Source organism: Schistocerca piceifrons, chromosome 3, assembly GCF_021461385.2.
Source record: "Schistocerca piceifrons isolate TAMUIC-IGC-003096 chromosome 3, iqSchPice1.1, whole genome shotgun sequence".
In the NCBI taxonomy this organism is placed as follows: Eukaryota; Metazoa; Arthropoda; class Insecta; order Orthoptera; family Acrididae; genus Schistocerca; species Schistocerca piceifrons.
Window position 1 is genome coordinate 306,927,318 of NC_060140.1, and position 13,940 is coordinate 306,941,257.

The 13,940-nt window shown below is 48.3% G+C and overlaps 1 protein-coding gene across 2 annotated transcripts in view; it reads right to left on the bottom strand.

Annotated features, from left to right (window-relative positions):
- LOC124787900 (integrin alpha-PS2-like) overlaps nt 1–13,940 on the bottom strand; it is an 837,072-nt gene that overhangs the window by 166,688 nt on the left and 656,444 nt on the right. For both annotated transcript variants that reach the window (XM_047254882.1, XM_047254881.1), the window contains exon 5: nt 8,199–8,260. In XM_047254882.1, the coding sequence (XP_047110838.1) occupies nt 8,199–8,260 (62 nt within the window). The remainder of the gene's footprint in view (nt 1–8,198; nt 8,261–13,940) is intronic.

A 13,940-nucleotide genomic window follows, 5' to 3' on the forward strand; every position in this document is an offset into this window, starting at 1 on the left:
GAAGCGGAGACAGAATTTCCCACGGCCGCAGCAAGCCCGTTAATGGCTATTAAAAACAGACAGACACTTAAAACAGAGCCCTGTGGCACACCGTTCTCCTGGACGTGGGAGGAACTATACGAGGCCGCGACTTGCACGCGGAAGGTACGACACGACAGAAAATTGCGGATAAAAATCGGCAGAGGACCCCGAAGACCCCATCCATGGAGCGTAGAAAGAATGTGATGACGCCACGTCGTATCGTACGCCTTCCGCATGTCGAAAAAGACAGCGACCAGGTGCTGACGGCGGGAAAAGGCAGTACGGATGGCCGACTCCAGGCTCACCAGATTGTCGGTGGCGGAGCGGCCTTTACGGAACCCACCCTGAGACGGAGCCAGAAGGCCCCGAGACTCCAGTACCCAATGCAAGCGCCGGCTCACCATCCGTTCAAGCAACTTGCAAAGAACGTTGGTGAGGCTAATGGGACGGTAGCTGTCCACCTCCAGAGGGTTCTTTCCAGGTTTCAAAACGGGGATGACAATGCCTTCCCGCCATTGCGACGGAAACTCCCCCTCGACCCAAAGACGGTTGTAAAGATCGAGAAGGCGCCGCTGGCAGTCCACTGAAAGGTGTTTCAGCATCTGACAGTGGATGCCATCTGGCCCAGGAGCGGTATCAGGGCAAGCAGCGAGGGCACTGCGAAATTCCCACTCACTAAATGGAGCATTGTAACATTCTGGGTGGTTGGTGCGAAACGAAAGGCTCCGACGTTCCATCCGCTCTTTAATGGAGCGGAAGGCCTGGGGGTAATTCGCAGAAGCGGAACTCATAGCAAAATGCTCTGCTAAGCGATTGGCAATGACGTCGGAGTCAGTACAAACTGCTCCATTCAGTGAGAGCGCAGGGACGCTGGCAGGTGGCCGATAGCCGTAGACGCGTCGAATCTTGGCCCAGACCTGCGAGGGAGTGACATGGAGGCCAATGGTGGACACAGACCGCTCCCAGCACTCCTTCTTGCCTTGGCGGATAAGGAGGCGGGCCCGCGCACGCAGCCGTTTGAAGGCGATAAGGTGGTCGAGGGAGGGGTGTCGCTTGTGACGCTGGAGCGCCCGCCGGCGATCTTTAATCGCTTCAGCGATCTCAGGCGACCACCAAGGCACAGCCTTCCGCCGAGGGGACCCACAGGAATGGGGAATGGCAGATTCGGCGGCAGTAACGATGCCGGTGGTGACCGATTGAACCACCGCATCAATGTCATCGGTAGAGAGAGACTCAAAAGCGGCAGTGGAGGAGAACAAGTCCCAGTCAGCCTTATTCATAGCCCATCTGCTAGGGCGCCCAGAAGAGTGGCGCTGTGGTAGTGACAAAAAGAGCGGAAAATGGTCACTACCACACAGGTCGTCATGCACACTCCATTGGACAGACGGTAAGAGGCTATGGCTACAGATTGAAAGGTCAATGGCGGAGTAGGTGCCATGCGCCACACTGAAGTGTGTGAAGGCACCATCATTTAACAGCGAGAGATCGAGCTGCGACAATAAATGCTCAATGATGGCGCCTCGACCTGTTGCCACTGACCCACCCCACAGAGGGTTATGAGCGTTGAAGTCGCCCAATAGCAAGAAAGGTGGCGGCAATTGGGCGACCAGTGCAGCCAGGACATGCTGCGAGACATCACCATCCGGTGGAATGTAAAGACTGCAGACGGTAACAGCCTGTGGCGTCCACACGCGTACAGCGACAGCCTCTAAAGGCGTCTGGAGAGGGACAGACTCGCTGTGCAGAGTGTGAAGGACATAAATGCAGACGCCACCAGACACCCTTTCATAAGCTGCTCGGTTCTTGTAATAACCCCGATAGCCACGGAGGGCGGGGGTTCGCATCGCCGGAAACCAAGTTTCCTGGAGAGCAATGCAGAAGAAAGGGCGAAGGCTGAGAAGTTGGCGGAGCTCAGCTAAATGGTGGAAAAAACCGCCGCAGTTCCACTGGAGGATGGTATTGTCCATGGCGGAGAAAGGCGTGAAAGGACTGGGAAGGCAATTTACGCCGCTTGTTCACTCACTGCCACCGATTCAGTACCCGGACGAGAGGCATCCATGGCGTCTGAGGGACCAGCGAGATCAAGGTCCTCAGCGGACGCTAGAATCTCGACTTCATCCTCAGACGCAGAGCGCGAAAGGTGCGGTGGGGTTGGTGCCACCGCAAGTTCTTTAGCCTTAGAGGTCTTTCTCTTGGACTTCTCTCGCTGAACCTTGGGTTTCACCGGCTGGGAAGGCTTCACCGATTCAGACTCCGGGACAGAGGAGGATCGTGAAGCCCTACGCCCGGCTGCTGGTGAGGACTTATGCCACTGGCGGCCGTCATCCTTCCAGCTGGGGGAACCCTGGGAAGGGAGCGTCCCAAGGGAACTCTTACGGGCGAGAGTAGCCGAAGAAGTTAGGCGCTTCTCCGGCTGAGAAGCGGGGACGGACGTCCCCGACGGGTGGGAGGAGGTTGCTCCTGAGGTAGGTGGTGCAGGAGCAACCGGTTGGGGAGAGCCCCCCACGGGCAAGGGGGCAGAAGGAGTCGTACTGCTTGTCGAGCTGCCTGGAAGTCTCGCAACGGATGGAGCTAGCACAGTTGTTGTAGCAGCTGCATACGAAGATGTCATTCTCACAGGATGGAGTCTGTCATATTTCCGTTTGGCCTCAGTATAGGTCAGCCGGTCCAGGGTCTTATATTCCATGATTTTGCGCTCTTTCTGAAAGACTGTGCAGTCAGGCGAGCAAGGTGAATGGTGCTCCCCGCAGTTGACGCAGATGGGAGGCGGGGCACATGGAGTATCGGGATGAGACGGGCGTCCGCAATCTCGACATGTGAGGCTGGAAGTGCAGCGGGAAGACATGTGGCCGAACTTCCAGCACTTGAAGCACCGCATCGGGGGAGGGATATAGGGCTTGACGTCACATCGGTAGACCATCACCTTGACCTTTTCCGGTAACGTATCACCCTCGAAGGCCAAGATGAAGGCACCGGTAGCAACCTGATTGTCCCTCGGACCCCGATGAACGCGCCGGACGAAATGAACACCTCTACGTTCTAAGTTGGCGCGCAGCTCGTCATCAGACTGCAAAAGGAGATCCCTATGGAAAATAACACCCTGGACCATATTTAAACTCTTATGTGGCGTAATAGAGACGTTAACATCCCCCAACTTGTCACAAGCAAGTAACCTGCGGGACTGGGCGGAGGATGCCGTTTGTATCAGTACTGATCCAGAGCGCATTTTAGACAAGCCCTCCACCTCCCCAAACTTGTCCTCTAAATGCTCTACAAAGAACTGAGGCTTCACGGACATAAAAGATTCCCCGTCAGCTCTGGTACAGACGAGATACCGGGGCGAGTATCTTTCGCTCTCATTCATAGCCCTTCGTTCCTCCCATGGTGTGGCCAGGGAGGGGAACGATTTGGGGTCATACACATTAGCCTTGAATTGAGCCTTGGAACGCTTAGAGACTGCTGACGGCTGGCCGCCAGCAAGAGATGATGTACCACGCTTCATTGCGGGTCATCCGCCCTGATGCCACCTACTCCGACCAAGGGCCCTCCCCACGGGCGCCACCCAGCCACAGCAAAGGCCACCTGGCAGGATGGCCATTGCCGGGAGTCCTGATGCCCCAGGGAGATGGGCATCTACTCCTTGGCATACGTGGGGAGTGAACGGCGCAGGCATCAGTAGAGCGATCCCTGTGTTGTCAGGGGGCTACAACCAAGAGGGTACATGGCGACCCCACCACAACGGACTGGCTACCGTGCTGGATCTTAGGTGCAAAAATGGCCAAGTTCGTCGTCACAGTTAAAAGAAACACTGCAGAGTGCAGCGTGGTAATCGCCCATGAGATCGAAAACGAGCGGGACACCATCGCAACGACGAGAAAGACGGCAATAGGTCTAATTGCACGAAGGATACAGTGCACCATGTAAGGTGCCCTTCCCCAATTGGCTCGCTCTTCGGAATAATTTGGATAGATGGAGGTCAAACCCGAGAGGGGACCATCACATAAGGCCGAAACGTTTGAGACTCCTTTTAGTCGCCTCTTACGACAGGCAGGAATACCGCGGGCCTATTCTAACCCCCGAACCCGCAGGGGGAGCATTAATGTGGTATTTACAGATAATCACGCTGTAACAGCATGCGTTCTCAGAAATGATAAGTTTACAAATGTACATGTATCACATTGGAACAAACGAAATAAAATGTTCAAACGTACCTACGTTCTGTATTTTAATTTAAAAAACCTACCTGTTACCAACTGTTCGTCTAAAATTGTGAGCCATATGTTTGTGACTATTACAGCGCCATCTATCACAAAGCGAAAAAAGTGGTCCAACTAAAACATTCATATTTCTTTACGTACTACAAGAATATGTAACAAAAAATGGGGGTTCCTATTTTAAAAAACGCAGTTGATATCCGTTTGACCTATGGCAGCGCCATCTAGCGGGCCCCCTTCAAGCTAGACAAGTTTCGTTCTTTGTAGTTTTTTCGTTTGACGCTTGTTTCGTGAGATATTTGGCTCGATCACGATCAATGGACCACCCTGTATACTCAGCAGCTTTTCGTGTACATTGGATTCGCGTAAATTTTATTTGATTTATTACATTATTCTCTGCCGTAATTAAACATACTGACTCGTTCCATGCCCAAGGAGCTTGGCTCCTCAATTTGCTCCTGCGTCGCTAGAAGTTGATATAAATAGAGAAAAAAAAATTAAATGCCATGGTGACCAAGCAACGTGAATAGTTGGAGTGGTGTGGAATGGAATGTCCTTCGCGGTACCAAAATTGTTCTTACGGCTGTACAGCTCCGTCGGTCGGCCGTACGACCGCGACCTCAGACAGAGCACGGCTATTAATACATTGGCGCCGCAAGACGGGTAAGGCTGCAGCGTGGCGCCGCTAAAAGCCGCCAAATATCCGCGCCGCGTTCGGCCCGGCGCCACGGCGGGTCGTCCATTGTGGCGTGTAACGCGCCGCCGTTTGCAAATGACAATGGTTTCGGCCTAATGTATACGACGTCGCCGGCGCGGCCGTCACGTATGGAAATGGCGGTAAATATTTATGAGCGGGGGACTTTATCTGGCGAGCATTGTCATCGGGCGCCCCGCCACAAATCGCGCTGTCTTGTCCGGTGGCGGCGGCGGCCGTGTACCCGCGGGTCACCGGTTCGTCCTCCGCCATCCATCGTCAGCCGCCCCCGGCTCCTCTGTTCTGTTTTAGGCGGCGCACCGCGGCCAAAGCATTCCGGCGGGACACGCTGGCCTTTTTTGCTCCGCCGGGCGCGAGACATTAACCTCCCATCGGCAACAACTCCCGCGTGGCGCCCCGTTCATTTCCTACTGTGACCGCGGCGGGGCACTCTGGCCCCTCGGTCCAAGGCGCTCCCCATTGTCATTAGCTTCTCGCGTTTCTTTTGACGTTTAAGTGGCGCGACGCGGCCTCCCTACAAAAACTTTAGTCCTCCCGTTCTAAAATTTGTACAGTGGTCCATCACCACGGCTCCGTATCCAAACTACCTAACGCTCGCAAGCGAGGCGATGCTCGTTCTGCGTCTACGTCTTTGCCCCACAAGCTATCTTACAGTGTGTGGTGCAGGTTGCTTATGGTACCATCTTTTCCTGCCTCTCCTGTTCCATTCACAAATAGCGAGCGGGAAGAACGACTATCGCCAAACTTCCGTGCGAGTTCTAATTTTTCGTCATATTCATTTCATAAGACATACAGGAGATAGGCAAAATAATGTTAATACCTGTAGTTACCTGGGAATGGTTTATCAATAAGGGTACAGGTGCGACTCTTCTTGGAATACTGGCGTATAATCTACATCTACATCTACATTTATACTCCGCAAGCCCCCCAACGGTGTGTGGTGAAGGGCACTTTGCGTGCCACTGTCATTACTTCCCTTTCCTGTTCCACTCGCGTATGGTTCGCGGGAAGAACGACTGTCGCAAAGCCTCCGTGCGCGCTCGTATCTCACTAATTTTACATTCGTGATCTCCTCGGGAGGTATAAGTAGGGGGAAGCAATATATTCGATACCTCTTCTCGAAACCTGGACAACAAGCTACACCGCGATGCAGAGCGCCTCTATTGCAGAGTCTGCCACTAGAGTTTGCTAAACATCTCCTAACGCTATCACGCTTACCAAATAACCCTCTGACGAAACGCGCCGCTCTTCTTTGGATCTTCTCTATCTCCTCTGTCAACCCGACCAGGTACGGGTCCCACACTGATCAGCAATATTCAAGTATAGGCCGAAGGAGTGTTTGGTAAGCCACCTCCTTTGTTGATGGACTACATTTTCTAAGGACTCTCCCAATGAATCTCAACCTGGCACCCGCCTTACCAACAATTAATTTTATATGATCATTCCACTTCAAATCGTTCCGCACGCATACTCCCAGATATTTTACAGAAGTAACTGCTACCAGTTTTTGTTCCGCTATCATATAATCATACAATAAAGAATCCTTCTTTCTATGTATTCGCAATACATTACATTTGTCTGTATTAAGTGCCCATCCGCTGCAGATCTTCCTGCATTTCGCTGCAATTTTCTAATGCTTCAACTTCTCTGTGTACTACAGCATCACCCGCGAAAAGCCGCATGGAACTTCTGACACTATCTACTAGATCACTTATATATATTGTGAAAAGAAATGGTCCCATAACACTCCCCTGTGGTACGCCAGAGGTTACTTTAACGTCTGTAGACGTCTCTCCATTGAGAAAAACATGCTGTGTTCTGTTTGCTAAAAACTCTTCAATCCAGCCACTCTATAGTCTCCAGAGGAATGTTACGTTACTCTTTGATCAGGACCTCTTCTAACTCCTGTAGTGACGAGGGAGGCAGAAATCTGCTCCGTAGTCTCCAATACCGTCCACAAGGGTTCGATAATGTTCAAGTGCTGGTCAGGGAAGACGCTGCAGTTCAGTTGCGTGCTCCTCGTACCACGCTTGTACTGTCCTAACCGTGTGAATGTGTGTGTTATGGTCTTGAAATACGGCATCATTGTTGGGGGACAACACTTGAAGCATAAGCTGCACCTTATCACCTAAAATGTTCACGTAATCGTTGGCTGTAACACGTCCTTTGAGAGTAATGATGGGACCAACAGAATACCGTGTATGGCTGCCCACACAATAACACTTCAACCGCCACACTTAACCGTTGGAATCAAATGGTTCACATGGCTATAAGCACTATGGGACTTAACATCTGAGGTCATCAGTCCCCTAGACTTACAACTACTTAAACCTAACTAACCTAATGACTTCACACACATCCATGCCCGATGCAGGATTCGAACGTGCGACCATAGCAGCAGCGCGGTTCCGGACTGAAGCGCCTAGAACCGCTCGGCCACAGCGGCTGCCCCGTTGGAATCAAGTAATGAGGATTGTAGGCTTCTTTTGGCGTTCTACACACGTAAGTCCGGCCCGATGTCGCTAATAACGAAAACGTTGACTCGTCGGACCATATGACGTGTTTCCTCTGATCAGCCCTCCAGGATTTATGCTCCTGACACCATGTTTTATGCTTCTTTGTTTTATTTGTCGTCACTAATGGTTTCGTTATAGCAGCTAGTCCATGAATATTTGCTTTATGGAGTGCTCGGCGGACAGTGCCGATAGATACGGGGACTCGAAGATGGCTACTGAGCTCTGCAGTCACTTAAACCGCGGTGATTTTGTGTTGTTTTGACACAATTCGTGTTAGCGTACGATGATGTCTGTCAATTAGTTTTAATTTGCTCCCACTATCACGTTTAGTAACAGAGAGCAACAAAACAGAGCAAGTCACCTTTCTTACAGACATCGCTGTACCCAGCACCTGTATTTCGTAAGCCACTTGCTACGAGAAGTTGGTCAAATTCAGTGAGCTGATAGATGAAGTGAAAGCCAGGAGCGAACAGAAGTCTGCGCACGTTGGACACAGGCGTTTTGCGAACACATTGTGAAGAGCCTACGGGACATGAAGCTGCCTCTTCACTCTGCTGGCAACAGTAGAAAGGAAGTGTGCTTTGCACCTGCAGAATAGTTCGTCGATTTCCAGTACAACATCTTAATTACACTAATAATTTGTTCTTTGGAACAGTACCATTATGAATACTCAAAAATGGTAAGTCAGCACTTCATAATTGCGTGCGGTATGTGAGACTTTTACGATCTTACCTTTGACAAACATGCACTGAAACCAGCCTGACAGTATCCTTGTCGATGGTAACCCCATTCACCTGCAACAAACAAGCACAGTTTAAACAGACGACAGACACTTTACATGATGTACAGCAAATTATTAGTGACCTGATGCTAAAGCTCAGTCACTGAGATTAAATTACAGGAGCTTCCAAGAACATTCATACTCAAAACTACAAAGCGTTGCTATCCAACGGAAGTTAGCTGAAGTGCCGTGGATTTTCTCCAGAATTTTTAGTAAGAAGTGCTCCAAGCGCTATTAATACGAAAAAATAAGTGTAAAAGAAATGATACAGACTGAACACTGATAATCTTGTTCCGAAGAGTGTCTAGTTTTGTCAGTTCTCGGTGACTTGAACGTCCTCGACCTTTTCATTAAGAAATTAACTGCCTCAAAAGGAAAATAATGAATATTTTGGTATCTATCTAGAAATGGAACCAACAAAGGGACCATCCCGGCATTTGCCTGGAGTGATTTAGGGAAATCACGGAGAACCGTCGTTCTCTCAAATGCGAGTCCTGTAGCTAAGCACTTGTAAGGGATCCGTGATTCCACGAACATAGACGCTAGTATCCGACGCCCAGGTCGATAGCAGACAGGAGTCGATTGTCGAGCGCTGCAGGAGGCAGTGAGACGAGTGTCGAGTGCGGAGTGGCACTGGAGGGTGCCGAGCGAGCAGTGGTGCGGGAGAGACGGGCAAGAATGGTGGTCGAGTGAGTTGTAAACTGTAAAATTCACCGGAGTATGACGAGTGAGCACGTCCCCATGATCGTCGTGGGGTTGACCCTCACTAATACCGATTCGCGAGTGATATGAAACAGAAAGTGACAAGTGCCGAATTACGTGTTTCGCGTTGGCCAGCAACAACCATAGGTGCAGTGAGGATTGTTGTGAATGTTAACCATCAGCATTGCGTGTGACGAAGTACTGAAAATCAGCAACCAATAAAAAGATATAACTGTAATTAGACGTGTAAGGCGAAAGCAGCAACTGCCTCAGAATTTGTGTGTTAGTAGGAAATATATATCAGTTTGTACATCGCAACCTTTATGGTCCTTGATAATAGACAAACTCTCAATCATTCCACTATTCAGTCTCAGAACAGCCGCACTCGGTTGAAATACCCCTGAAACCTCAGCAGAAAAAAACGATAACCTTTCATCCATTAAGCACTCGGTCATATAACCATAATAATTAACTGTTTGGTGGCTTCGATAAATTACACAATATCCAATGAAGGAATTAAACGGGGGTGTTTCACACTGCACCACCTCGCTCGCTGAAAGCCTCTCAAACGTAATTAACCGAAATAGGCCGATAATTTTGTTTCCTTTAGATGAAATTTTCCTCCCATATTTCGGAGCCTTGGTAACAATGCGACATTTTAACAGGCAAGATTTAGATTGGAATCTCTGTCACACCATCTTATAACAATCAAGCCATCCGCTGTAATAAAAAACTAAGTGAAAGTTCAGTAGATGGAACTGCTGAAGAATAACAACGACGAAACAAATAGAAAGAAAAAAAGAAAAAATCGGTAGCTCTCAATATTGATAAACGATGGATCGATGGTTCGGATCTCGCTTCGGTCATGATTAAAAAAAAAAAAAGAGTGATTACTGTCGATGACTCTGCATCGTGGGGTCGATTTCCAGCCGGATCGGCGATTTTCTTTGCTCGGTGACTGGGTATTTGTGTCGTTCTAATCATTTCATCTCATCTTCATCGACTCGCAAGTCGCCGAAGCGGCATCAAATAGAAGTACTTACAACCGCTGTCAATACGTTCATTTCATGTTTTCTTTTCCTAAGAATTCCACTAATGACTCTTCGCCGGCAACTGCTTTCCCTACGACTAGACTTACGTGGTAGTTCCACTTTAGGACGCGTTGGACGGGTACCCTGGGTATTTTACGGTTATTACTGTTTCTGCTGGTTGATAAGCAACAGTGTCTGCCGCCTTAGCTGGTTACTTTAACAACGCTGTCGCTCTGGTATGGTTTGCAACAGGCTCACAGAACTTTGAGCCTCAATTTATCAAAAATTGGTGTAAAGCGCTTCGTACCTGAGCAGCATTCGTTACGGTTAAATATGTGCTACAGTCCTTTATTCTAAGTTATGGAATAATGGATGGGCAGTAGCTGCTAACGTTACAATGCCCAAAGAAATTTCGGGCTATCAACCAGTCGTCGTTTACTACAGTCCACGATATTTCGACTGGGCATCTGCCAATCATCTTCGGGTGAGCCACTGAAGGCAGACGAGAACTTCCTCGCTCTGTAATTTATTAGCGATTTGTGAGAATCCCACGCATGCAGCAAGGGCGTGGTGGTAGAGTGATCACATCACCTGGTGGGCACCGTCGGCGCTGGTGGAGTTGGCGGAGCTCAATTGTCCTCAGGGCGGCGCTCGCCGCGACCGTCGTACTCTGGAAATGACGGGGTCCACGCATTATCCAAGTGGTACCCGCCATCACGGTTCACTAGATTCGCTTCTACGCAAATTTCGGCCGATTTTTTTAGTTATAAAAACCCAAAAAGATGTTACTATGGCTAAAATAATTATTTTATTACACACCACTGAGAGTCCTTGGAGATGAATTTTCAGCAATAGCAGACTTGGCTGCAAAAGGAAATTGCAGCATAGATGCTCGGTGCAGCGTTCTTCCACTGTGCTCGTGGTCTGGTCTATGTTAGCCGTACCACACTGGCAAGCCATTTTGTAAATTCCACCGTTCTTAACAACAGACCGTACTTTACTGATCCCAGTAGGTCTGTAATCTTTTATGGTGGGCGGTAAACCACTCTGCTCTGATATTCTCGGATGATACTGTCTATGTTGAACGAAATACTGGAATAGAAAAGCTAGAAATTTTGCCAACGTGCACTTCTGGTTTTTGACTTTCACCGACAGCGCCTGTTAACCTGCTGCGTAGAACATCAGTTTTCTCTGAACTCTGTTCTTAGGTGTACGAGCACTTCAGCAAAGATGTCTGGATTCGAAATTGTGGGAGCTCTACGTCTAAGCGATCTAAGCACAACCATTGTTTGTAATGTGTCATGAGCCACATCAAATAAGGAGGAAAGTCATGTGTTTGTAAAGAATGGCAAGAAAGCTGGAACAGAGAAGAGAAAGGGTGGAGAATCTACCACTTCTCAACATAAAAGAAAAGTTGTAAGTAGGCTGTTTAGGTTTTTATGTTGATGACGCCTCGTAGCGCTCTGTATGAAAATCACTGATTGCTCTGTGTGTAGTCTTTGGCTGGTTAGACTCACTGTTGAAATATTCGCTTGTGTAGTGTTGGGCAGTTAGATGTGAACAGCGCGTAGCGTTGTGCAGTTGGAGGTGAGCCGCCAGGAGTGGTGGATGTGGAGAGAGGGATGCCAGAGTTTTTAGAGGTTGCTATAAGCGGACGATCTGGACGTGTGTCCGCCAGAAAAAGGAAATTTGTAAAGATGGATATGACTTTTGAACACTATTAAGATAAATACATTGTTTGTTCTCTATCAAAATCTTTCATTTGCTAACTATGCCTATCAGTAGTTAGCGCCTTCAGCAGTCAGAATCTTTTATTTAGATGGCAGTATTGGCGCTCGCTGTCTTTTGTAGGGATTATTGAAAGTCAGATTGCGTTGCGAATAGTTTGAGTACGTTCAGTTTTACTAAGCTGTCTTTCTATCAAATAACGTAGGAGTTTACGAGCACAGTCATTCATAATGTTTCCAAGGGGACGTTACAAAGTCAACAACATCATATTTCATTGTGATGAAGAGACCATGCACTACCGGTCGGAACATGGTCCACATCCCAACTGCTTATTGAAAATACGACAAGGTACGACAGATAATTGTGAATGTGGAGCATTTGGCACCCTGACGACATCGTCTGGGAGCGTGCCTTAGACAAGATGTTAAAGGCCAGCATAGGAAGGTTTTTGACAGTACACCTGTCTGTAATATAATGAGTTTTGCTACAAGCTGAACTTACTGACAGCTAAAATATCTGCTTATGTGCCGCAAGCCTACATGGCCTAGAGGCAACCAAGAACCTTGCCGAGTTCGAGTCTCGGTCGGGCACACAGTTTTAATCTGCCAGGAAGTTTCATATCAGCGCACATCCGCTGCAGAGTGAAAATCTCATTCTGGAAACATCCCCCAGGCTGTGGCTAAGCCATGTCTCCGCAATATCCTTTCTTTCAGGAGTGCTAGTTCTGCAAGGCTCGCGGGAGAGCTTCTGTAAAGTTTGGAAGGTTGGAGACGAGGTACTGGCAGAAGTAAAGCTGTGAGTACCGGGCGTGAGTCGTGCTTCGGTAGCTCAGTTGGTAGAGCACTTGCCCGCGAAAGGCAAAGGTCCCGAGTTCGAGTCTCGGTCGGGCACACAGTTTTAATCTGCCAGGAAGTTTCTTGTTCTATCTTATTCGTTGAATTTGTTCGTGGCGGATGTCCGATGACATTCGTTCAGGTTGTTCGTTGATACGTTCACTCAGTTTTTTTTTATTACAGAGGGTAGCTAAACCCTCTGACCGAACACGCTGAGCTACCGTGGCGGCTATCGGGGCGGACACTGTGCGCCAGATGACCAAAGAGCAGTACGTATATTTTAAAAAAATTATGTACATTATTATTTTAAGTAGGTATTTTATGTGTCTTTTTTAATCTTAAATACCATAATGCTTAGTTATATTTACTCATTTGAATTTATGTTAAATTATTCAATGTTATACATACAAACTCTGGTGCAACATATTGTCTGTTGCTGTATGTAGATAACAAAGTTCAAGAAAATCGCAAATAAATAAATAAATAAACGACGTGTTCTCGACGATTCTATATACAAATCCGTATTGCTGTGTTAACGTTGAACCGAATGCACCAGAGAACCATCAATATTCCGCTTAACAAAAACATTCAGGAAAGGCGGACAACAATCTGTAGCACTGATGTATTGTGTTACCTAGTCACAAAGCATGTGGAAACACGGTAGCAGCTGGTCCAGCGCTCTGGCAAAAGGAGAGTGCGCAAATAAAATTTAATTAATACGTTTGATTACAGATTTAGCTTTGTCTTCAAATTCCGAGTCAACTGATAGAAGTCACGGGGTAACAGGGCTATTAGTTTAAAAGTAGATTTAATTAAATGCTGATTAAACCATATCACATAAGTTTTCCTCGGCAATTAGGGACTTGAGCTTACTTAGTCACAGGACTCCCGGGTCGTGAAGAGTTTTAATTTTCTGACGTCTGGTTTAATTGATATAGAATTTGTACAACGAGACGTATTCTTGGAAGAACAAGGTAGCTGTTAATTTGAATTTCAGTCCTTCTTCAGCAGCAGCAAAGGGGCACACCCCACCCACCATTTTCGCGGAAGACCCATTATTTCAGGTATTTCAACCAGTGGGATGGGACACTGCCTTCACGGACCGGAATAAATTCGCAAGAGACACGCCTAGTAGGTTGGTCATGGGGTTCCTTTTCGTTAGTGGTGGAGACACAGTGTGTCGTTAGGTCTTCATACCCAACAGTGACGAGAGACGCCATCGACGATCCCAATTGAAGTCATTTCTTAGCTGGAGCAGTCTAGAGTGATCATCGTCAGCTAGAGAGATGCCGCCGTTATGCACGGATGTGCATGGTTCCTACACCCGTAGCGGCCACTGATCGCGCGACTCGCTACAGTACTGTCAATAATCAGTTTCCGCGTGCTAATCGGTAACAGT